This window comes from Ipomoea triloba, chromosome 7, assembly GCF_003576645.1.
Source record: "Ipomoea triloba cultivar NCNSP0323 chromosome 7, ASM357664v1".
Classification (NCBI taxonomy): Eukaryota; Viridiplantae; Streptophyta; class Magnoliopsida; order Solanales; family Convolvulaceae; genus Ipomoea; species Ipomoea triloba.
Window position 1 is genome coordinate 5,749,490 of NC_044922.1, and position 24,726 is coordinate 5,774,215.

Below are 24,726 nucleotides of genomic sequence, written 5' to 3' on the forward strand. Positions count from 1 at the left end.
TATGTCAAGGTACCAAAGGGGTTTTCATTGTGATATTCTTTTAGAATGTGTAACTAGTTTCATTTCATTTTCTCTTCTTCTTGATTGGGGACTCTTGATTGTCTTGGTCAATTATTTATTATCTTTTGACTTGTGAAATTTATGTAGAATTTCATAAACTGTCAAATTAGATTTTATCTTGTCAGATGTAGTGTCAAGGAGTTGACCTTCTATTTGGGGGAATCACTTCATACCACTTGATCACAAGATCTTTGGCATATGAGTTTATTACTTAAATTGACATTTGAAGAGCTCTCTTTCTGTATTTGTTTGTGCTCATTTAAATTACTAAATAAAAATAAGTGCAAAGTAACTTTCAAAAGCTACAAGATTTTTGTAAGCTATCTAACCTAGGCCCTTTCCTTTTTCAAACACTCCCATATTCAAAATAAGATAAACCTTAGAGGCCACATATGCAAAATACTATCACAAAACAATTTAATTATAACATTAAATGTTGCCCTTGTCTACACAAAGATCGAATTATATCATTAATGTTATGTATTAGCTTTCCATACCATTACATTAACTAGTACTAAAGTTGGATGTAATTTGTATTGTGTTAGTAACTAGTGTACTAGTTTCAATGTCTAATTTATATTACTATTTGTTTTCAAAATTATTTAAAAAAAGAATGCACATCTTACTTTGGCTCTGTTTGACAGAGCTTATTTAGGAGCTTATAGCTTATTTTAAGTTACTAATAAGCTATAAGTTCTGTTTGGTAATGTCCCTAAAATAAGCTAGTAGCTTAAAATAAGAGCTTATTTTTGAACTTTCAAAATAAGCTAGTAGCTTCCTAACTTTTTTTCCATCTTTTAACCTTATTATTTTAAAGAAATGACATCATTTACCCTTCCTAATTAAAACTTTGTTGCACTAAAACAATGACTTTTTTTTTATCCATTTCTTTGTATTTCTTCAAACAGTTGCACCGACAATTTCCTAACTTACATGTTTATGCATATGGTCCTCTCCCCTGTGTGGATCTAGTCGTAGCAGATGCATGTAAAGAGTTCATTACTAGGTAATGTGAAACAAAGAATAAAAGATAAAAATAAGAGAGGATGTATCATTTACATACATTGTTGTTTCTTTAATTAGCTTATGCAATGCAGGCTCAAAAGCGCATATATTTTTCCTTCTACTCAGTGAGACTGACATAAAACTATGAAAATCCTCTCAGCGCGGTGTACAACGATGAATTTTCAGCACGCCTTTCAGTTGCCAGTTGGATCAATGATGAGGCTTCAAGCAGCTGCACTTGAGGCACTATCACAAGATGGCATCATGGACTTGACCACACTTTCTAAACTCTCTAGACAATTCATGTTTCTGACCATTTGCCAAAAGAAAAAGATGATCCAAATCTTTCAGATTTCGTACTTTTATTCAGGGCCAGTCCAAACATTTTATAAGTTTGGGGCGAAATTAAAAAAAAGGCCCCTTTATGAAAACCATGGTTGCAGCAATAGGAATGGAGCTAGAAGTTTCTTCAAATGCGCGTGTGGAGTTATTTCTTCAAGTGCTCTGGAATGAGTTATTTAGTTTGAGATCTCAGATTATGCTCATGAATCCACTATCTAACATCAGCAAGGCATGTTCCATAGTGCAAGCACAGGAGAGGAAACTATTTCCTAACACAACTCTTTTCAGTATACCACAACCGTACCAGAAGAAAATGTGGGAGGCAGTGAGGCACAACTACTAATGTTGACAACATAATATTGTTATTAAATATGATGCACTAATTAATACTTAATACATGCATGCATTAAAGAAGTTTGGAACCCAGTGGGGTAGCTTAAGTGGCAAGTGAGCTCTTTTTGTGGGGAGGAATTTATTCCTGCAAGTGACGATTCCCCCTGGGCCAGCTCCTATGCCTCTCATGGTAAACTTACCAAAAAAAAATTAAAGAAGTTTGGGAATATATTGTCTTTTGGAATGAAGCCATATCTTCCGGAAGAATTTGGAAAAATCTTCTGGAAATAAGCGTTGTCACTTCCAAAAGAACTTGGCAAAATTCCCGAACAGAAACAATATTTTCCGAGGAAATTTTTTTTCTTGAAAAGAATGGGATGCCATACTATGTTCCCAAAAGTTTTAAAGATTGATAAATCATATTATATTTATTAATATAATGAATTTTTGATCAGTTACACAAATATTTATGAAAGTTACAAAACTTCAGGTAATCTCTTTCATTACTTTGGTTTTTAAGAAGACGTGAGGGAATGTCTGATGATGATATATGTAATAGAATTTCCATCAACTGCCAAGATATAGAGTACTGGATTCTTGACTAAACTACTGCAAAGTTTAAAAAACAATTTCTACATACAAAAAATCTCAAGTTACTAGCTACTTTGGTAAATTTTTTTAAGAAAGTAACTTGAGAAGTTTGACATCTTCTTGTATCTCAAAATTCTGGTTTGATTGCCCATATTGTTTAGTAAGGGAAATCATAAACTTTTAGAACAAATATAATCAAATGCTCCTTTATATTCTAAGTCTCAGATTCTTTATTCGAAACTCGGGTTCCTAACGGATTCGGCTCAAATATCTGACTCTTTTCACGGGTAAAGCACTACTTCGAGTCAAAGACTGAAATGAGAATAAAATTAGATTCGTTGACAAAAATAGGAAGGTTTTGAAACTTGGACTAGAATGGGAAAAGAGCGGACATGCCTTTTTTTTTTTAATCGAAAGACAGAGTCATTGATTAATCAAACGAGAGGTAGTAAAGCCTCTAAAGTCATACAAAAAAACATCTTGCACTTGAGCCGGCAAGGTGAAGAAGTCAAAATATATTGAAGGATAAGATCGGCTAATACCAAAGAGAGCAAGAGCGTCAGCCACTTTGTTTGCCTCCCGGTAAATATGAGACAGGGATGCTGACCAAGATAAAAGCAAATTTCTTATCTGGCTGATCGCATTTTTTATTTTCCAAGGAATATTCAGCAAGTCAGATTGAACATAACTAACTAAGTTGGAGGAATCTACCTCGACGAATGTGGGGAATTTGGCTGCTGAGGCACACCAAGTTAAAGCAAAGTGAAGGGCAAGGACTTCGGCTTCCTGAGCGGATGAGGCATCTAACGGGAAAGAGAGAGCTGTCACAAGATGCCCCGCTGAATCTCTTATGCAAGCGCCACCTACGGCTCCAAAGCTAGAAAAGGTGGCATCCGTGTTAAGTTTAAGACGACCCGATGGGGGTTTGAACCATTTGATCCAGGCCGTGATGCGACGCTTTGGAGGGGAGAAAAAAGCGGCAAAACCTTCGCGGATTAGGAGAAGGTCAGAAACATCATTTGAGCGCATCGGTTTTGCAATAGAAAGCAGAAGGAATTCTCGTTTAACCATATTAATCAGTACACCTGGGGAAAAAGAGGTTTCTTCATAGATAGCTGCATTATAAGAGCACCAAATTTTCCAAAGGATGATTGAAGGCATTAGATTAATTATGATTCTTGAAATAGATGTTGTTGATGAAGCTAACCACCAGGAGTGACATGCAGCTCGTATGGTAGAAACATTTGAGCAATTAACATCAAAAATTGCAGCCAAATAGGACCAGACCAGCGCTACCTTGCTGCAGCTAAATAAGCAATGTTCCATTGTTGCAGTGGCATTCCAACAGAAGGGGCAGACTGATGGTAGATTTATGCCAAAACGTTCCAAGCAGTCGGGAAAGGGTAGTAGCCTGCGAAGGGTCTTCCACATGAAAATAGAGATTTTAGCCGGAAGAGGCTTCATCCAAATGCATTTTGAAGACAATGTAACTCCTGTCTTTGGTCGGAAGAGGTCATATGCTGTGTGCGTTGTGAATTCCCCAGTCGAGGAGAGGGTCCAAATGATTTTATCATCTGTAGCAAGCAGATGTTCTTCCACCATCTCTGAAACCTCCATCATCCTTTTCCAAACATGTGAACTTGTAGGGTGGCGCTGCTCATTATGATATTTAATCCGCATGTAGTCTGTCCATATAGATGAGCCAGTGCGAAATTTATACCATAAGTGAGCTGCATTTGCAAGTTGGGTCACCATCAAAGATCGAAGCCCCAGGCCTCCCTCCTCAACCGGATAACATAGTTTTTTCCAAGAAGCCCAATGGTGTTTTGGTTTGCCATTATTGAACCCCCAGAAAAAACGTGCTATTCGCTGCTCAATGTCTTTAATTATTTGCTTGGGGAGTTGGACGACTGCCATTGAGTAAAGCGGAATTGCAGCTAGCACGTGTTTGATTAGAGTTAAACGACCACCTGGAGATAGGAGCTGGCGCTGCCATCCTAACAATTTCCTATCAATGGACTCAAGAATATGATGGTGGTGGATCACTCTGTTTCTGCCCCGGAACAAGTTAATTCCAAGATATTTGAACGGCAGTTTCGAGTGGCGCATCTGAAGAGCTCGTTCCATCGCATTAATGCGTTGAGTTGGGCAACGTTTGGATGCGACAAAAAAACTCTTGTGATAATTTATGCGCTGGCCTGATGCTTTTTGGTATGACTTAAGCACGTTGGATAACCTTTTTAGAGAAGTAAGCCCCCCATTCACAAAGATAATAATGTCGTCCGCAAAGGCTAGGTGGGTGATTGTTGGGCAGCCCAAAGATGTTGCATATGGAGAGATTAAGCCAGTTCCAATGTTGTGGATTAGCATGCGGGATAAAACCTCCGAAATCAGAATAAACAATATGGGAGATAGAGGATCTCCTTGCTTTACACCTCGAGTTGGTTGGAAATATCCACAACTGATGCCGTTTACCATAATTGATAGCCTCGTGGAAGATAAGTTGTTCATTATTAAACGAACAAAGGTCTCTGGAAAGCCAAACTTGGTAAGCAGTTTCTGTAGAAAAGGCCAATCTACTCGATCAAAGGCCTTCATCATATCCAATTTGATTGCAACATTTGAGCCGCGACATCGTTTATCTAAGTATTGTATCAGCTCAAAGGCCAAAAGCACATTATCTTGGATATTTCGACTCTCAACAAAACCTGTTTGTTCTCGTGATATGAGCTTTGGGAGTATTTGCCGGAGACGTGAGGTTGTGATTCTTGTGAAAATCTTACTCGCAAAGGAGCACAAACATATGGGTCTGAAATCAGCAAAGGAAACTGGATTTTGTTTCTTGGGGATTAGAACAATTTGAGCACTTGCGATCCCTTTTGGAACCGGGACTCCCACAAAGAAATCCAAAACCGCCATATATACATCATTGTGTATTGTGTCCCAACAGCTCCTATAGAAAGATCCTGAGAACCCATCTGGGCCGGCCGCACTATCTGGGTCAAGGTCCCACACTGCTTCTTTTACTTCTTGGCGCGAGACAGTTGAGGTGAGCATTTTGATATCGTCATCTGATAAAGCATTTGAAATTGTTTCCAAAGCCATTTCATAGCCAGAACACTCTTCAGCAGTGTAGAGATTAGCAAAAAAATTAACTGCCTCAGTTTGGATATCCAACTGGCTCGTTAGTAAGGTACCTTCATTGTTTTTTATTGAGCTGATCCGTTGTCTTCGATGTCTGTCCTTTACCGTTTCATGGAAAAATTTTGTGTTAGCATCTCCTTCGCGCAGCCACTTTATGCGGGCCTTTTGTTTCCAGAAACATTCCTCCTGTTTAAGAGCCTGTTGCAGTAATGCTTGTTCTTTGCTTAGAATTTCCCGGTTCGTCTCATTTGGATTGTCATCAAATTGTTGTTCAGCTTCAGTAACTGATCGCTCTAGGCTTTTCACTTTATCAAAAATATTGCCAAATACTTCTTTGTTCCAAATGCACAGAGCTTGCTTGAGCCGTTTTAGTTTGTAACTTAGGGCCCTCATACCTCCTCCATCAGCCGGTTGTATCCAGTTGGTAGACACCAACTCTTGGAAACCAGGGTGTGATATCCACATATTTTGGAACCGGTATTGCTTGGGTGCAGTCATACTAGAATTGGTAGCCGTCAGAATGATCGGTGAGTGGTCTGAGGTCGCTCTGCTCTTTAACTCGACTCTAGCATCTGTGAAAAAATCACGAAAGGCAGTTGTCATTAGAAATCTGTCTAGGCGTTTCCAAACTCTACCTGTGCTTCTCACTCCCGACCATGTGTAAAGTCCTCCTGTTGGCACAGTGTCGATTAACGATTGTTCAACAATAAAGTTGGAGAAGTCTGTGATTCCGCCTAAATCTGGTATTGCATTACCACGGTATTCTGCAACTGAAGAGATGGAGTTGAAGTCACCTCCTATCAAGACAGGCCCCAAGTTGGCAGTTAGGATACTGAGCTGTGACCAAAGTGTTTGTCGCTCGGCTCTAGTGTGTTTAGCATAGACCGCCACAAAATCAAATTCAAAATTTAAATGCATGTTTGAAATATTGCAATGAACGAACTGATCTATATCCGCCATTATGTTCACAGAGTAGTCACCAGACCAAAAAAGCCAAATCTTACAGTTTGTAGAAGCAAAGCAGAATTGAAGATTTAACTTGCATGCAAAAACTTCAATCTGGTTAGGAGAAAGGAAAGGCTCGATCACTGCAATCAAGCCAAGACCCTCGCATCTGATCATTTGCCTAAGCCTGCGACACGAGGAGAGCAGGCCTCGGACGTTCCAAATGAGAACTTTCATTTAAAACGATGAGAGAAAGAGACTCTCTTGAGGGAACCCGCCGCCAAGCGGGTAGTGACTGAAGGTGCTTGAGACGAGTAATCCTTTCTTGGTCGCCGTTTTTTATGAGTGACAGTGATAAAGTTATCTTGATCGGAAACGGAGTTGGATATTTTTGTAGCTAACCTGCGACTGTCCTCTTTCCAAGATTGAAGAAGAACATGTCGGGGAAGATCTAACCTCTGTATCTCCTCACCATCTGAATAGTGCCCTGGTGCCGTATCATTACTCCTTTGAGCTTGCAGTTTCTGGTCATCTCTCAGTGTTATTCCCAAGGAGTTGTTTTCGGGAATTTCAATCTCTTGACTTGAAGGGATGGAAGGCTCATCTGTCTGTTGAGTATCCGATTTTTCCTGCTCTACCGACTGATGCTCTGTCACCGGCTCTTTTACTGGGCGCCATCTTTTTCTTGGAGGGGCAAGTTGCGCCTGTGAAGTTTGTTTAGGAGGTTCAGAAGCTACCTTGGTTGATATAGCCTGAGATGAGGTGGCTTGAGGGCGAGGGTTGCGATTGCACTCGGTTTGGAGGTGACCAAATTTATTGCAGATTCCGCAGTAAGGCGGAATATGTTCATAGATCACTGGTTGAGAAAATCCCCCTAAAGAGCCATTGTTGATCCATACTTGTTTGGGTAAAGGCTTCATCACGTTTAGTTCGACACAGATTCGCGCTACAGATGGTCGGTTGTGCGCCAAGGTTGAAGCGTCAATTTTTAAAGGAGTACCTATTAGATTGGCGATTGTGAAGAGGGGTCGCTTCTCCTGGAGATGAGCTGGTAGTCCTTCAAAGGCAATCCAAACTGGAACCACTGGCGATTCAACATCCGGTCGAAAATCTGCTGTCCATTTGAGAATACGCATAGCGTAGCCTTGAATGAACCAAGTTTTGCGCAGCCAGCAGCGTTGGAAGTCTTCCTCTTTGACGAAAGTAATAAGGATGTGGCGATTATCTAGCAGGCCGAGGGTGAAAGTTCCTGCAAACCCAATCTGGTCGAAAGCTTTTTTAAGGGTTGCCATGGTAGGTCGGCCTTTCATAAATTTGCCCACTAAGGCAAATCTGTATCGCTGAGAAAATTCTTGGATATCTTTGTCGGAGAATGTAACTGCTGGCATTCCTTTGTAGCGCTCTGGTGGACAGAGTGGTAGATCACAAGAAGAGGATGAAAGGATGTCCGCAAAGGAGCGAGATTTGGGGGGCGCGGCGCCCCCCTGATTTTCTGACATGAAACCCTAGGGAGAGCAGAAGACTAGCTAATGAGGAAAAAACCGCAGTTCGACTTCTTTAACTTTGATATGTTGAAAAGAGCGGACATGCCTTTGTATTCTTTTTCTCGAATGTTGGCCACAGAGGCAAGTGACTTGCATTGGGACTTACGTCTCATGTAGTCATGTATAATAAAAAGTTTGGTCACCTTAGCCGGCGAAGGAACTTGGTCGCCTTCTTTGGCAACTTTTTTTTTTTTAAATGATAGAGACCACTTGCATCTCATCATAAGCAAGCCCCACTTGCGACTTGTGTCTGTGGTCAACATTCAAGAAAAAAAAAATTACAAAAGCATGTGGGACATTCGTTTCTGACATGAGCACAGGGCCGGTTTTTTTATTTGCGTGGCCCTGTGCCGGTAAATAAATGAGGCCCTATCAACGTATAAATAAACTGCGAATTAAAGAAAATTTGCAAAGAGAAAAATGCAAAAAATCTAATTTTGGGTGAATATAATTGCAAATACATATACTAACTATTAGGCCAAGGCTAAACTAGGGGCCCCCAAAATTTTAAGGCCCTGTGTTGTTGCCCATCTTGCACGCCCTAAAATCCGGCCCTAGAGACGCATGTTTCAAACCTTCTTTTTCCATTATAATCCAAGTTTTAAAATCTTCCCATTTTTGTTCAGGAATCTAATTGTATTCCCATTTCAGTCTTTGACCATGCACTCCTGGCATGCATCGTGCAAAAGTCCATGGGGGTACGTGTATTTTTGGGTTGGTTTTCTTCTTGCATGGGCCCTATGAAAGAGAACTGGAATTCTTTGATTTCCATTTCCAGACCCTTCCTTCCTACTTTTCTGTGAATCTTTTCTATTAGCTCTCTGGTTACACCTATCACCTGGAAATACGTAACATAATTGTCCCCAAGTCAAGGTCGTCGTTTAAGTCTTTCCGCTGTTCTCGTCTATAATTCTCTTCTTCCAATTCCATTGTTAGAGGAGATAGGTGCTATGGCTCAACCCTTTAATCCTACTTGTTTCTTCTCCTTTCTCCTACCCTTAATGGCCGCCTTTTACTTTGTTCATGGAGAGGCTGATCTCCTATCTAATTGTACCAAGGAATTCTCCTGTGGAGCTTTTGGTTTTCTGAACTTCCCTTTTGCTAAACACACAGAGCCTCATTGTGGTTTAGTGGCAGTTAAGTGTGATACAACACCCCCAATTGTCCAGTTGGGAACAGGAGGAGATTGGTATCCGCTTCTGCTTGTTAAGAGTTTCGGGAGTGACTATACGATCGCCATTGGAGACCCAAAGCTCCAGAGACCCTTTGAGAGCCGTAATTACTCAAATTTAAATTACACCATCCATTTTCAGAATTCTCCTTCTATCACATTCCTCAATTTGGATGCAAGCATATTGAACAACTTTTTTAAATGCAATGACACTCAAGGTGGTATCAGCAATTATGAAAGGTATAACTGTACTGGTGTATTTACTTTCTACTATAAACGCCGCTTGCCAGAGAATCCCAAATGCCATGCTGTTAACTGTACCCTGTATCCATCTCCAATTATTATTCAACAAACAAATGGTGGCTTAACTGCTCAATTTGTATTGTCCTTGGGAGTCTCAAAAACTTGCCAGGATTGTTACCAAGGAGGAGGGCAATGCACAGAAGACAGCGAGAATGTATTTCACTGTGCACAAGGTAACCACTCTTCTCCTCACCCTTAAACCACCATTAGCTAATATTCATATAGGATGTTTGGTAAATAGTTGTTAGCTTATTGAGTTATAAATTTGACTAGTTGATAGCATTAACTGATTGTAGAAAGATGTTTTGTAAATTAACTGTTAGCTTAGCTTATAGTTAATTACATGTGACTTTTTCAAAAAGCTTATCAAAGCAGGTTTTGAATTTTAGGGTTTTGAAACAATAAACTGTTACAAAAAACTAATTAATCAAGCATTCATATGGGCTCCTTAATCAAGTCAAACAGCTAATAGTGGTCAAATAGCCAAATTTGACTGATAAGTTAACTATGTTAAAATACAGGACCATAATTTTGCTTCACTTTTCTAGACACTAATCAAAGTTTTCTTTTCTTGTTCACTATGATAAAAGGGAATTTATCTTTAACAGTATGTCTCCTATTAACTCCTTACTGTAACCACAGGAAATAAGAGCAAGCTCAAGCCAATTCTAATCACAGGCAAGTTTTGTTGTCCTTGAACTATGTATCCTTCATATGTGTCTAAGGTTACCATCATCAACCAGCAGCATTATCCTAGTTTTTTCTTAATTTCAAAGGAAATTAAATGAGACCTTGATATACGTTTGCTCTTTCTCTCTTCAGTTTCTGGCGCTTTAGCACTACTGATCCTTTTGAGTTTCGCAATCTTTGTTGCTTGCCGAAGCAAGAAAGGAAGCAAAGGATATTCGAGATATAAATCTTCAGATCCCGCCTCAGACCTTGAGATAGGGCGGAGTAGGCTGTTTGGAATTCTAGTGTTCTCCTACTCTGAACTTGAAGAAGCTACAAGCAAATTTGATCATTCTAAAGAACTTGGAGATGGTGCTTTTGGCACTGTTTACTATGGTAAGACAATAACAGATATTCAATTTCTCATTCACTACTTTCTAGGCTAATTCTTGGAATAATGCAAATTAGGGATACTTGGGGATGGAAAAGAAGTTGCTGTGAAGCGCCTTCATGAGCGCAACTGCAAGAGAATGGAGCAGTTTGCAAACGAAATCTCAATTCTCACCCGGTTGAAGCACCAAAATCTTGTTACACTATATGGTTGCTCGACTAGACATAGCCGTGAGCTCCTCTTTGTGTATGAATACATTCCAAATGGAACAATTGCAGATCACCTCCATGGCAAAAGAGCAGCGGATCGACTGCTCACATGGCCAATCCGGATGAAGATAGCAGTGGAAACTGCTGCAGCATTGGTTTATCTCCACGCTTCAGACATAATACACCGCGATGTCAAGACTAGTAACATACTTCTTGACAACAATTTCTGTGTTAAAGTTGCGGATTTTGGGCTCTCCAGACTCTTCCCTCCTAATGTCACTCATGCCAGCACTACACCTCAAGGAACACCTGGATACGTTGATCCAGATTATCATGAGTGCTATCAGCTAACTTATAAGAGTGATGTTTATAACTTCGGGGTTGTTCTTATCGAACTCGTATCATCAATGCCTGCTCTGGACATGCGTAGGCATACAGATGAAATCCATTTGGCAAAACTAGCAATGAGCAAGATTGTAAAAGGAGCATTTGATGAACTCATTGATTCCTCTCTGGGATATGAGAAGGATACTGAAATCAATAGAATGACCACATCAGTGGCAGAGCTAGCTTTTCAATGCTTGCAACCTGACAAGGATATGAGGCCTACAATGGAACATGTTTTGGAGTCACTAAAGGAGATTCAAGGCAATGAGTTGAGCAATGATGACGGGAGGGTGAATTGTGAGGAAACTAATGTGGCTAAAGAGGTAAGATCTCCAACTTATCCAAAATCATCAGTAAATATTTTAGGCCATTAATTTGTTTCGTTTTGGTGTAATGTTATGACATAGGAGGTGCGACGAAAAGCAATGCGATGGACATGGGGTGGTTCTTCACTTGCAGATGGTGTGATTATGAAGCATGTTGAAGCTACCAAGAGCAGTTCTTGAAGTCACTGGAACTGGCAATTGCCTTCTTACTACTCCGTATATGGGATTTGTAATAACAGAGTATTTTATTTCATTTTCTTATCAAACCTATGATTATTGTACTAATGTACTTATTATTCTCTCGACCCAGAAATGAATATGCGCACAATGCATCCCTCTCCACACTTCGACCAACTTGAAAAATCCAATCTCCAATCTTGGGAGCCCAAGAGTCTAGACTCTAGTTTGACAATCATTATACCATGGAGGCATGGACCATGGTCCATTTTATATGATGAATCACTGATGTAATGTACATTTTTAATATACTGAAAGTATATTATTTGTGTACTAAAAATTCATTATTTGATATATTACCAAATTAAATAATGAACTTTTAGTACATAATGAACTTTCAGCTCACAAATAATGTACCTTTCATATATTAAAAATATACCTTATGTCAATAGTTGACCTTACAAGATAGAGCATAGTCCATGCTTAGACTAAGTGTCAACTCACCACTAGCTAAATTCTGTTTCTTTCTCTCTTTTGAGATGGTATCACAGAGTTAATTTCCAAAATGGTCATTCGACTATAATCTTTTCTTAAATTGGTCCATTGACTTTTAATTGCACCCAAAGTGGTTATATAACTTTTGAATTTAAAGGCAAAATGGTCATATGTTAGCTTTGGCGTTATGTAGGTGTTAAAATGAAGGGTAAAACTAGACATTCAAGTCTTGCACTCCAATTTAAAGCAATATGTGACTCCTTTCAGCAGCATGCACACGTATTTCTTCTAATTAGGTTTTTGCTCTCCTAAATCTGCAATCAAAATGTGGGATAATCAACTAGAAGGCCATAAATCTTTGTCATGGTAAGTTTGTGGATGAAATATGTGCGCAGACTGCTGAAAGGAATCACATATTGCTTTAAATTGAAGTGCAAATTTGAATTTTTAATTTTACCCTTCATTTTAATATTTACGTAACGCCAAAATTAACGGAAACTCATTTTGACTTAAAATTTAAAAATCGAAAAACCACTTTGAATGGAATTAAAAGTCAAGGAACTAATTAAGCAAATGTCATAGCCGGAAGATGGTTTTGGAAATTAACCCTGATTTCACAAGACTCACCCTATTTTATATACCTGAATTTATGATGCAATCTATGATGTAATTTGAACCGCTTTTCAAACTAAAGCATTATGCGTTCACTGCGCTGCTATCCAGTAGTCAAACATGGAAATTGAGTAGCAAATTCCTAGTTTGCGGTTTCTCGCTTCTAAAGTCATGGCCGGAAGTCCAAGTCAATCTATTCTTTCACACCTCTCTGGTTGTTACATCGCTTGGAAATATTCAACGCAGTTTACCTCCACTCCAGTCAAGCTCCACCGTATATGTATTTCTGCTCTTCTCCTCTCTTCTTCCATTGATAGAGGAGGAAGCTGTTATGGCTCTGCCCTACATTCCTTGTTTCTCATTTCTGTTTCCCTTTGTGGCCTTTTACTTCGCTCATGGAAAACACGACTCCCTATCTAATTGTCCCAAGGGATTCCCCTGTGGAAATCTCGGTCCTCTGGAGTTCCCTTTCGCTCACCACACAAACCCTCATTGTGGCTTAATCTCAGTAGATTGTGATGCTAAGCCACTTGCAACGCTCCAGTTGGAAACGGGGGGAGATTGGTATCAGATTGCGAGTATAAGCTGGGATGACAGTACAATCACCCTTGAAGACTCGAAGCTTCAGACACTGTTCCGTAGCCGTAATTGCTCAATTTCAAACTACAGCGTCAAATTTCCTAATTCTCCTTCTATCACTTTTGACAATTTGGAAGGAAACAAATTGCAACATAAATATATAAAATGCAAACCAAGTCAAGGTGATGATATCTGCGATTATGAAAGCATTAACTGTGTTGATGGATTTAGTTTGTATCACAAACGTCAATTGGTTTCAGAGAATCGCAAATGTGATTCTGCTAACTGTACTCTGTATCCAACTCCAATTGTTGTTGAACGAACAACTGATCCGTTAACTACTCAATTTGGACTGTACTTTGAAGTCTCACCTGCTTGCTGTCATTGTTACAATGGAGGAGGCCAATGTACATCAGACAGCAAAAATGAATTTCAATGTGCAAAAGGTAAGCACTCTTATCCTCATAGCTCATCTCCTTGTTTATCTCTTTATTTATGTTGAAATCTTCTAGTACAAATATTATGTAACCAGAGCCTAGTTTGCAGTGGCCAACAAAATAAACAAGGGATATTAATTTGCCTGTTACTTTATTCTGTATCATGACAATTCTATAATAAAAATATGTTACTAATGCTTAGTTGCAGTGACTACAGGAAAGAGCAAGTTGAGATTGATTCTAAGCACAGGTATAGCTAAAGTAATAGCCATCATTAACCAGCTACGTTGTCCTACTTTCCCTACATTTCTGAGCAATTCAAAGCTTGATGCATATTCTTCATTCTTCAGTTTTAGGTGGTCCAGCACTGATCCTTGTAAGTTTGGCTATCTTTGTTGTTTGGCGACGCAAGAAAGGAAGCAAAGGCTATTCAAGAAATACATCTTTGGATCCCACCTCGGACCTCGAGAGAGGCCAGAGTAGGTTCTTTGGAATTCTAGTCTTCTCCTACTCCGAACTTGAAGAGGCCACAAACAATTTTGATCCTTCTAAAGAACTTGGAGATGGAGGTTTTAGCACTGTTTACTATGGTAATAGAATAAAAGTTATTCAATTTCTTCTGCTATTAGATTCACTACTTTCTAGGCTAATTCTTGGAATGCAATTTAGGGATACTTGGGGATGGAAGGGAAGTTGCTGTGAAGCGCCTTCATGAGCGCACTGGCAAGAGAATGGAGCAGTTTGCAAATGAAATCTCAATTCTCACCCGTTTAAAGCACCAAAATCTTGTTACACTATATGGGTGCTCAACAATGCATAACCGTGAACTCCTACTTGTGTATGAATACATACCTAATGGAACACTTGCAGATCACCTCCATGGCAAAAGAGCAGCAGATCAACTGCTCACATGGCCAATCCGCATGACGATTGCAGTGGAAACTGCTGCAGCATTGGTTTATCTCCATGCTTCAGACATAATACACCGCGATGTGAAGTCTAGTAACATACTTCTTGACAACAATTTCTGCGTCAAAGTTGCAGATTTTGGCCTCTCAAGACTCTTCCCTGCTAATGTCACTCATTACTCCACTACACCTCAAGGAACACCTGGATACGTTGATCCAGATTATCACAAGCGTTATCAGCTCACTTATAAGAGTGATGTTTATAGCTTTGGGGTTGTTCTTATTGAACTCATATCATCAATCCCTGCTCTGGACATGCGTAGGCATACAGACGAGATCCATTTGGCAAAACTAGCAATGAGCAAGTTTCTTACAGGAGCATTTGATGAACTCATTGATTCCTCTCTGGGACGTGAGCAGGATACTGAAATCAATAGAATGACCACATCAGTGGCAGAGCTAGCTTTTCAATGCTTGCAACCTGACAAGGATATGAGGCCGACAATGGAACATGTATTTGAGTCATTGAAGGAGATTCAAGGCAATGAGTTGAGCAACGATGACAAAAGGGTGAATGGTGTGGAAACTAATGTGTCTAAAGAAGAGGTAATATCTCCAACTTATCCAAACTCAGTATAGAAGAGCTCTGCTACATCTATCTAGTAATAGTGTTTGAAAATTAGATCATTTTTCTTATTTGCCAAGGGAGGACAAAATATTGTTTAAACACTCCCTATGTAATTTTGTGTGGTTTATCCTATAGAGAGCATGGTAGCACAGGGATTTTTATATAGTACATGGACCTATGCTTTTTTTATCAAATGCATGTAAAATCATGTAATTTTAGGCCATTAATTTGTTTTATTTTGGTGTAATCTTATGACATAGGAGGTGCGTCGAAAAGCAATGCGCTGGACATGGGATGGTCCTTCACTTGCAGATGGTGTGATTTTGACGCATGTTGCAGCTACCAAGAGCAGTTGTTGAAGTCACCGGAACTGGCAATTGTGTTCTTACTATATGGGATTTGTAACAGAGTATATTATTTCATTTACTTATCAAACTTATGATAATTGTACATACTATTCCCTAACCTATAATGAAATATCACTTCTATTCCCTGGGAGTAAAACCAGACTTTCTATTATGTTTTTGTTCAATTCCAGTTTTTGGAGCAATTATATTCTTTGTTGCAGTGACCAAGTGATCTAGGTCAATATTATGCCCAACTTGCGTGGGACGGTTTAGGGTTACTTAAAGTCTTGAACCCTAACCCGCGGGTTTCACAGGCCGGCATACAAAAGCCACTTGAAGTCTTAAACCCTAACCCACGGGTTTCACAAACCGGCCTACAAAAGCCAGCTAAAATGGAGCTAGTTTTATAACTCTTCTTTGGGTGTTGCCTAATAGGGCTGATTGGCCCACTTTGACAGTACTAAATGCTGCCTCTGGGTCTTTACACCTTCAAAAAGGAGCTAGTTTTATAACTCTTCTTCTTGTTTGCCTCTCTGTCTTTACACAGATAATATAGTAGGCTAAGAAAGAAGTAGGTAGAGGCATTGGTTGTGGTTGTTAACTAGTCACCCTAGTCCCTAAATTGCCTCTACCATCCAGATATTCTGATTTTTGAGGCAAATGTACTAGGTTTAAGGATGTAGAAAGTAGGAACATGTCTGCCTGTCAGTGTAAAAATATTGCCGGTGTGCAGCGTCTGAGCGGCCCGGTGGTTAGGACGGGTGAACATTTTCAGTTTTCATATTATATAACTTGTTTTTGTTAAGGAAAGTGTTTGCTCTTCCTTTTATATGTATTATTATGCAATAAATAGTATCTCAATGATATGCTATGCATTGTCCTACGCTACTACAGTTGTTATTCAGAGTTAATTCTATTTTTTGTCATAGATTTATAAGTGAAAACAAAATGCCGTTAGTTCCTTGCGGATTCAATTTTGTGACTACTCATTTGAAATTGTAGTATCATCACACTACATAGCACTTGGCGTAATATTTATAACATAAATTGTGAAATTTACAAAAAGTAATTCTAATGTAAATATTGTAATACGTATAAGTGAAATGTTACGTATGAAAGAAATTGCAATACTTATTGCAGAAAATTTAATACTATTTTGAATTACTTCATTGAACATATTACCCAGTTGTCTACCATCCGACCCGTTTCACAGATAAACATCACGGTCTCACATAAATTTTTGTAAAAAAAAATGTGTATAATTATCTTCAAATAGCTAAAAATCTTAGGTGGAGGCTAAGTTATATTCCTTGAAAAATTATATAATGTGAACCAAACATATGAATGCTATATATTCTCAAATAAATATAATTAACATTGGTTGTCTTATATAACTTAAACCAAACACTCCAAAACATATTGGTTATGGTTGTTGATTTGCCACACACTCACACTGAAGCAGCTGTAGTATCCACATTATTTTCTGATTTTTATGGCCTTTAATTTGCTTCTAGCAGGGTAATACAAAAGTCGTCTGTGGGGTGTTTTTTGGGTTGGTTTGACACTGACATGAAAAAGAAGTGAATTCTTTGATTTTGTTTTAGGTGCAGACTAACAGACCCTTCATATTTTTCTGTTGACTTTACCAATAAGAAGATTTATTACTGTTAATTTAGGATTGGTTGATCACAAAATGGAAGAGCCATGTATGCAACCCGCATTATGCACTGTACTGTACATATATATTTTCACTGTGCTGCAAATCAATAGTCAAACTTGGAAATTGATCGAGTAGAAAATTCCTTCCTGGTTTGGTGTTTGTAGCTAGCTAGCTAGCTTCTAAAGTCATGACCACAAGTCCCATTCAATCTACGTGCTCTTTCAGCTCTGTGGTTACATCGCGTGGAAATTAAATATGCATGCAACGCAGTTGACTCAAGTCAAGGTCAACCTTTTAAGTCTTTCTGCTGTGTGTACTTGTTCTCTACTTCTATAATTCTCCAATCTTTCCATTGTTTGAGAGAAGGAGAAATCTGCTATGGCTCATTCCTTCAATCCTTGTTTCTTTTTTCTCTTTCACTTAATGATTTCATACTTTGCTCAATGCTCCGGGAGAAGATGAGTTGCCATCTAAAATATAAGGACTTACACTCATCATGCACAAAATAATATTTCCTTAGATACTCCAATCATTATACAATAGACCATGGTATAAATCACCGTTTCTTTTAATGAAAAGAAACGATAGCTGTTACGTATGTTACGGTGCATTCAAAAAATTATTAGTTAATATTGTAATGAAACTACATTGTATCTGTATAAAATAAAATTGTAGAATACATCTCACATATTGAATAAGAATGATACTGACATACTGTAGTGGTACCGTAATGAAACTACATTGTGCATATATATATATATATATATATATATATATATATATATATATATATATATATATATGAAATTGTAGTTTAAAAGGTTTTGTAAACAAAATTATAAATAATATATCAATAAAATTATGAAATATTTTTTAAGGTTGTATTCAATTTAGAGTTTTAATAGTTGTTGTACACTTTTTAATATAAATAAGTTTTTAAAAGTCTATGAATACGAGATTAGTACAAAATTTATGAAAATCTAAAAACGATTCTTAAAAATTACTCCCTCTGTCCCATTCATTTTATATGTCCTACTTACTATTCATTGATCAAACAAACACTTTCTTCTTTGTTTATTTTCTTTAATATTTTTACTTATTTTTAAATTTAAAATTTTGTGTTTAATAGTACTTTTAGTGTAGTTTCTAAATATAAATTTTGTATAATAATATTAAATTAATATTATGAAAAATTGGATTAAAAATAACTTCAGTCAAATCTACTTAACTGAACTTAACACATAAAATGGGACGGGAGACTATTATTTAAATGTCATTACTTTAAAGTCTTTGAAAATGGAAATAAAGTTCATCTTGTCAGGTGTAACTAATCGACATTATAACTATTGATTGGACTTTCCAAAAAAAAAAATGAAACTATTGGTTGATGACTTGATGAAGCGTGAAAAACGCAACATAGTTGACCAGTTGACCTGAAGTCAAGGTCGTTTAAGTGTTTCTGCTGATTAAATTATCTTCTATAGAAGATCTTATAGAATATTTTACTCTTCTATAATTCTCTTCTTCCATTGTTTGATAAAAGGAGAAAGCTGCTATGGCTCTGCCCTCTGTTCCTTGTTTGTTCTTTCTGTTTCCCTTAATGGCCCTTTACTTTGCTCATGGAGAAGATGAGTTGCCATCTAATTGTACGAAGGAATTCTCCTGTGGAAATATAGGCTATCTGGAGTTCCCTTTTGCTAAACACACGCAAGCTGGTTGTGGTTTAGTGGCAGTAAATTGTGATACAACACCTCCAAAAATCCAGTTGGAAAAGGGGGAAGATTGGTATCACCTTCAGAAGGTGATTTTTAAAGGATGGGATGGCTATACAATCATTGTTGAAGACTCAAAGCTCCGGAGACTCTTTGAGAGACGTAATTGCAAAATCATAAACTACAGCATCCAATTTCGGAGTTCTCCTTCTATCACACTCCGCAATTCGGAGCCATACGATTTCAGCACCTTTTTAAAATGCAATCACAGTGAAGCTGATGATGATATCTGCGGTTATGAAAGGTATAACCACTGTACTGAAGGTTACAGTTTGTACTATAAACGTCCATTGATTAAAGAGGATCCCGCATGTATTCCTGATAGCTGTATCCCGTTTCCAACTCCAATTTTTATTGATCAAACAAATGATACTTTAATTGCTGGACTTGGACTGAAATTAGAAGTCTCAAATGCGTGCTATATGTGTTACTTTGGAGGAGGGCAATGTTGGGCAGATAGCAACAATGAATTTCAATGTAAAAAAGGTACGCACTCATAACTCTTCTCCATCTTTAACTATTTATGTTCAAAATCATTTCAAATCTTCTAGTACAAGAGTTGTCAACTCCAAAGTAAACAAGAATAATGTTAATGTATGTTTTGTGTCTTATTTACCATCTCCTCAGGGAAGAGCAAGCAGAAACTGATTCTAATCACAGGTAAGTTGTTCAACTTTTTATATCCTTCAAGTATCAACCACCTGCATTGTCCTACATTCTCTACATTTTCTGAGGAACTGAGACCAGGATACATACTTTTTCATTCTTCAGTACTTTCAGGTGGTTTAGCACTTATCCTTGTAATCTTGGCTATCTTTCTTGTTTGGCAACGCAAGAAAGGAAGGAAAGGCTATTCGAGAAATACATCTTCGGATCCTGCCTCAGACCTTGAGAGGGGCCGTAGTAAGCTCTTTGGAATTCTAGTCTTCTCCTACTCCGAACTTGAAGAAGCCACAAACAATTTTCATCCTTCTAAAGAACTTGGGGATGGAGGTTTTGGCACTGTTTACTATGGTAAGACAATGAGAGATGATCAAATTCTTTTGCCAGTAGTTTCATTGCTTTCTAGGCTAATTCTTGGAATAATGCAAATTAGGGATACTTGGGGATGGAAGAGAAGTTGCTGTGAAGCGCCTTCATGAATTCAACTGCAAGAGAATGGAGCAGTTTGCAAATGAAATCTCAATTCTCACCCGGTTAAAGCACCGAAATCTTGTTACACTATATGGGTGTTCAACAAGGCATAACCAACTCCTCCTTGTGTATGAATACGTTCCTAATGGAACAGTTGCAAATCATCTCCATGGAAAAAGAGCAGCAGATGGACTGCTCACATGGCCCACCCGCATGAAGATTGCAGTGGAAACTGCTGCAGCGTTGGTTTATCTCCATGCCTCAGGCATAATACATCGTGATGTGAAGACTAGTAACATTCTTCTTGATAACAATTTCTGTGTCAAAGTTGCAGATTTTGGGCTCTCAAGACCCTTCCCTGCAAATGCCACTCATACCACCACTACACCTCAAGGAACACCTGGATATGTTGATCCAGATTATCACGAGTGTTATCAGCTCACTTATAAGAGTGATGTTTATAGCTTCGGGGTTGTTCTTATTGAACTCGTATCATCAATGCCTGCTGTGGACATACGTAGGCATACACACGAGATCAATTTGGCAAAACTAGCAACGAACAAGATTTTAACTGGAGCATTTGATGAACTCATTGATTCCTCTCTGGGATATGATATGGATACTGAAATCAAGAGAATGACCACATCAGTGGCAGAGCTAGCTTTTCAATGCTTGCAACTTGACAAGGATATGAGGCCTACAATGGAACATGTATTGGAGTCGCTGAAGGAGATTCAAGGCAATGAGTCGAACAATGGGGACAAAAGGGCGAATGGTGAGGAAACTAATGTATCTAAAGAAGAGGTACGATACCTCCAATGTATCCAAAATAAGTAAATGGAGGCATGGAGCTGTCCTTTTTATCAAAAGCTTGTGAAAACATGTGATATTTTAGGTCATTAATTTGTTTATTTTTGGTGTAATCTTATGATGTAGGAGGTGCAACAAAAAGCAATGCGCTGGACATGGGTTGGTCCCTCACTTGCAGCAAACAGGAATTTGAAGCATGCTGCAGCTACGAAGAACAGCTGTTGAAGTCACTGGAATTGGCGATTGTCTTCTTACTATGTAGGATTTGTTAGAGTATTTTATTTCATTTTACTATCAAACTTATGATTATTGTACCCTAGTGTTCCCTAACCTATAAGTGAAAATACCACTTCTATTTCCAAGGAGTATATATTCTAACCACTCTATTTTTCTTGATTTCCAGCAGTCTAGACTTTTGATTATGTTTTAGTTTCATCCTAGTTTTTGGGGGAATTATATTGATCCTCACTTTGACTCTGGTGGTGATTTTTGTTCTATGGTTTCACAAGAAGGGAGGTTGGGGCTCTTCACAATTCTTTCCTTGTTGCGCATCTTTGAGCTCTCATTAAAACAAGACCTTGAGCGATACAGTAAATGCCCGCTGTGGATATGAATAAGCATAGACAAATACTGATGAGTTGATTGATCTATCTCTGCGGTTTGAGACAGATACTGAAATTATAAGGATGACTGACTACTTCTGTTGCATATTCTTGCAACCTGAGAAGGATATGAGGCCTACAACAGATGAAGTCCTGGAAAAATTGAAGGAGATTCAATGTGGTGATCTGAAAAGCTAGATGAAACAAGAGACCATCAAAAATAATAACGTGTCAGGTATTAGCATGTATAGAAGGGTAGTATAGTCTATTCATGTATTCAAAGCAGTTACAACAAACCTTTACCGCCATGTACCAACTATATAATGATCTGCATCCTCATGCTAATAACACAATTCAATTTTCTCCCATCCTTTTCTGTTATGATCACCTAATCTTCCCCCTCACCAAACTATCTGTTTCTGCTTGCATCATGGTATCAGAGCAGAGACGATCCACCTATGCCGCAGCCGTATCTGGTACTGGAGAGTCCGGTCATCGATCACGGCCTTCTACTCCGATCGTCCAATCACCAATTCGCACAAGCGATCTTCAGAGAAACTCAGCTCCACAGAGGAGCGCCAATGCGGATGATGTTGAAAACCCTCTGCATTTGAATAGCAACGAAAGTTCGAATGCTGTCCTCGTTTCTCATCCACTCGTTGGCAGTAGCAACTACGGTACATGGAGTATTGCCATGCGTGTTGCGCTGGAAGTTAAAAATAAGTGGGGGATCGTAGATGGAATCGTCGCCATGCCGGACATTTCACAAAGCCAATATCCGGCATGGAGGAGGTGCAATCTCATGATATGTTCTTGGATTTGCAGGTCTGTTCATCACTCGATCGTCCAAAGCATCGCGCATATGCAGAAGGCCAAGGATGTTTGGATCGATTTGAGGAAGCGTTTTGATCAGCGCGACGCACATCGGATCTCAATATTGCAAAGTGAGATCTACGATCTCAAACAAGGTAACCTCTCTGTTAGTGAGTATTACACGAAATGCCGTGGCCTTTGGGAACAGATGAACGAAATGAGGCCATTACCAATCTGCAAGTGCGAACCACAGTGTTCGTGCGATTTACTTGATGAAATAAGAAACGAACGAGAGACGGATCATATCATTCGTTTTCTCCAAGGCCTCAGTGAGGAGTATAACACACTTAAGTCAAATATACTTGTTCTTGATCCCCTGCCTGACGTTCATAAAGTATATGTTATGACCGAAAAGTTCGAAAGGCAACTGCAGTTCACAAATCCAACTGGATTAGAATCCAACTGGATTAGAGATTGTGCATGCAAATGAGACTGATGAACCAAAATACCAATGAGGATCTTGCTGCTGCTGTTCACTACAATAACAATCGTAAGAACTACAGCAATACCGGGAATAAGATTGCTAAGTGCACCTTTTGTGGGATGAACGGCCATACTGTGGAAAAATGCTATAAAAAGCATGGCTATCCACCTGGATGGGTGCAAGGCTTCAAAACTAGAGGGAAACAATCCACAGCAGCATCATCCACGAGCAGCAACAGTCAACCATCCAGTGAACAGATCCAGACACTTATCTCCCTGTTGCAGAATCAACAAATACAGACTCCTATGTCAACTTCAGCTGCTGTGTCTGTCATACCTAATTTTGATGAGGAGGTTCACTCAAATGAAGGCAAGTGTTCATTTAAAACTCATATTAATTCTATATCTCTTGAACAATCTGCATGGATTTTAGACTCAGGAGCCACTGATCATATAACTTGCTCCTTGGATCTCTTTAATGAATATCATGTGGTGAAAGGGGCAGTTGTCAATTTACCTGATGGAAAATGCATCGAAGTAAAGCATGTTGGTGATATCAAAATCAATGATGAATTATGGCTGAGAAATGTGTTGCACATCCCGAATTTCCAATTTAATATTGTTTCTGTCACAAAATTGCTCAAAGGTTCACCTTATAATCTGATTTTTACATCTGGTCAGTGTATGCTCAAGGGGAACAGTGGGAAGACGATTGGTTTTGCTAAGGAACAAAGAGGCCTATACCTGCTGCACGAACCACCGGGAAGTCACAAAAAAGATTATAGTCATTTTGCTATGCAATGTAGTATTGACATCTGGCATCAACGTTTGGGACATTTCCCCATAACTAAGATGCATCATTTACAGAACTTATCTGCTATTTCTATGCACAATAATAAAACTACTGCATGTGATGTTTGTGAATTTGCCAAACACAAGAGGTCTCCCTTTCCTTTGAGTAACACATATTCTAAAGCTTGCTTTGATTTATTGCATATGGATGTTTGGGGACCATTCATGGTCAAGTCCTTGGGAGGTGAAAGGTATTTTCTCACCATAGTTGATGATCACTCACGGTTCACTTGGCTTCATTTAATGAAGAACAAGTCTGACACACAGTAGCTAGTTAAGAATTTTCATAGCTATGTTCATACTCAATTTGCTACACAAATAAACGTTATACGAACTGACAATGGGGGAGAATTCAATATGCCGAAATTTTTTGAGGAGAATGGTATTATCCATCAACGTTCTTGTGTGAATACACCCCAGCAAAACGCAGTTGTAGAGAGAAAACACCAACATATTTTGAACGTTGCTAGAGCTCTTCGGTTTCAGGCTAATCTTCCCTTGGAATTCTGGGGGCAGTGTGTTTTACATGCCACATTTCTGATCAATCGGCTCCCATCTCCGATTATTGAATGGCAAAGCCCATACCAAAGACTGCATGGGAGTAGTCCAGATTTGAGCAATTTAAGGGTATTTGGCTGTTTGTGCTTTGCTTCCACCTTACCTCACTCACGGCACAAAATGGCAGTTCGAAGCAGAAAAGGTATCTTTCTTGGACTACCTGCACATACTAAAGGTTATATGATTTTTGATGTTAATGATAGGTCCATCTTCATCTCCTGGGATGTCACATTTTATGAAAAACAGTTTTTCTATGATAAGGATAAGCATCAGTTCGAGGAGACACCTCTACATGAGCCTTCTTTACCAATCATACCTATATCAGGGGGTGAGGAGTTCCATTTTCAGAACATTCCCATAACAGATGATTCTATTCAAAACCCATCATCACCACTTGCAGAACCAATGGGAGAGGTTTCCCCCATTAATGATACTCAAC

General features: G+C 38.7%; 5 protein-coding genes across 7 annotated transcripts; 3 read left to right on the forward strand and 2 right to left on the reverse strand.

The window, feature by feature from the left end:
* Positions 1–2,754: 2,754 nt before the first annotated feature.
* LOC116025505 lies at positions 2,755–6,657 on the reverse strand. The gene has a single exon (XM_031266745.1). The coding sequence runs from the start codon at positions 6,655–6,657 to the stop codon at positions 2,755–2,757; it is 3,903 nt and encodes a 1,300-aa protein (XP_031122605.1).
* LOC116025506 lies at positions 6,654–7,919 on the reverse strand. Its single transcript, XM_031266746.1, has one exon. It carries the CDS (start codon positions 7,917–7,919, stop codon positions 6,654–6,656), a length of 1,266 nt encoding a protein of 421 aa, XP_031122606.1.
* A 2,220-nt stretch (positions 7,920–10,139) lies between these two features.
* Positions 10,140–11,723, forward strand: LOC116025507 (LEAF RUST 10 DISEASE-RESISTANCE LOCUS RECEPTOR-LIKE PROTEIN KINASE-like 1.1). The gene is made up of 4 exons (XM_031266747.1): positions 10,140–10,194; positions 10,261–10,503; positions 10,576–11,417; positions 11,502–11,723. Exons 1-4 carry the CDS (start codon positions 10,140–10,142, stop codon positions 11,598–11,600), a joined length of 1,239 nt encoding a protein of 412 aa, XP_031122607.1. The 3' UTR covers positions 11,601–11,723.
* Positions 11,724–12,992: 1,269 nt separating this feature from the next.
* LOC116025281 (LEAF RUST 10 DISEASE-RESISTANCE LOCUS RECEPTOR-LIKE PROTEIN KINASE-like 1.1) lies at positions 12,993–15,775 on the forward strand. Of its 3 annotated transcripts, none has more exons than XM_031266461.1 (5): positions 12,993–13,729; positions 13,923–13,970; positions 14,071–14,310; positions 14,390–15,234; positions 15,517–15,775. In XM_031266461.1, exons 1-5 carry the CDS (start codon positions 13,036–13,038, stop codon positions 15,613–15,615), a joined length of 1,926 nt encoding a protein of 641 aa, XP_031122321.1. In that variant the 5' UTR covers positions 12,993–13,035; the 3' UTR covers positions 15,616–15,775. The 3 variants fall into 3 exon arrangements, with proteins under 3 accessions (XP_031122321.1, XP_031122322.1, XP_031122323.1); XM_031266462.1 differs by having other exon boundaries at positions 13,929–13,970; XM_031266463.1 differs by having other exon boundaries at positions 13,938–13,970.
* A 3,056-nt stretch (positions 15,776–18,831) lies between these two features.
* LOC116025284 (LEAF RUST 10 DISEASE-RESISTANCE LOCUS RECEPTOR-LIKE PROTEIN KINASE-like 1.1) lies at positions 18,832–21,224 on the forward strand. The gene is made up of 5 exons (XM_031266466.1): positions 18,832–19,521; positions 19,663–19,695; positions 19,807–20,049; positions 20,132–20,973; positions 21,106–21,224. The coding sequence occupies exons 1-5, from the start codon at positions 18,864–18,866 to the stop codon at positions 21,202–21,204; spliced, it is 1,875 nt and encodes a 624-aa protein (XP_031122326.1). The 5' UTR covers positions 18,832–18,863; the 3' UTR covers positions 21,205–21,224.
* The last annotated feature ends 3,502 nt before the right edge of the window (positions 21,225–24,726 follow it).

Excerpts from the sequence above, each read along its gene's own strand:
- LOC116025505 (XM_031266745.1), bottom strand. The coding sequence starts at position 6,657 with ATGAAAGTTCTCATTTGGAACGTCCGAGGCCTGCTCTCCTCGTGTCGC.
- LOC116025506 (XM_031266746.1), bottom strand. The coding sequence starts at position 7,919 with ATGTCAGAAAATCAGGGGGGCGCCGCGCCCCCCAAATCTCGCTCCTTT.
- LOC116025507 (XM_031266747.1), top strand. The coding sequence starts at position 10,140 with ATGTATCCTTCATATGTGTCTAAGGTTACCATCATCAACCAGCAGCAT. Across the intron at positions 10,504-10,575 it reads TTTTGGCACTGTTTACTATG|GGATACTTGGGGATGGAAAA; the intron begins GTAAGACAATAA and ends AATGCAAATTAG. Across the intron at positions 11,418-11,501 it reads AAACTAATGTGGCTAAAGAG|GAGGTGCGACGAAAAGCAAT; the intron begins GTAAGATCTCCA and ends GTTATGACATAG.
- LOC116025281 (XM_031266461.1), top strand. The coding sequence starts at position 13,036 with ATGGCTCTGCCCTACATTCCTTGTTTCTCATTTCTGTTTCCCTTTGTG. Across the intron at positions 14,311-14,389 it reads TTTTAGCACTGTTTACTATG|GGATACTTGGGGATGGAAGG; the intron begins GTAATAGAATAA and ends AATGCAATTTAG. Across the intron at positions 15,235-15,516 it reads CTAATGTGTCTAAAGAAGAG|GAGGTGCGTCGAAAAGCAAT; the intron begins GTAATATCTCCA and ends CTTATGACATAG.
- LOC116025284 (XM_031266466.1), top strand. The coding sequence starts at position 18,864 with ATGGCCCTTTACTTTGCTCATGGAGAAGATGAGTTGCCATCTAATTGT. Across the intron at positions 19,522-19,662 it reads TGAATTTCAATGTAAAAAAG|GGAAGAGCAAGCAGAAACTG; the intron begins GTACGCACTCAT and ends CCATCTCCTCAG. Across the intron at positions 19,696-19,806 it reads GAAACTGATTCTAATCACAG|TACTTTCAGGTGGTTTAGCA; the intron begins GTAAGTTGTTCA and ends TTCATTCTTCAG.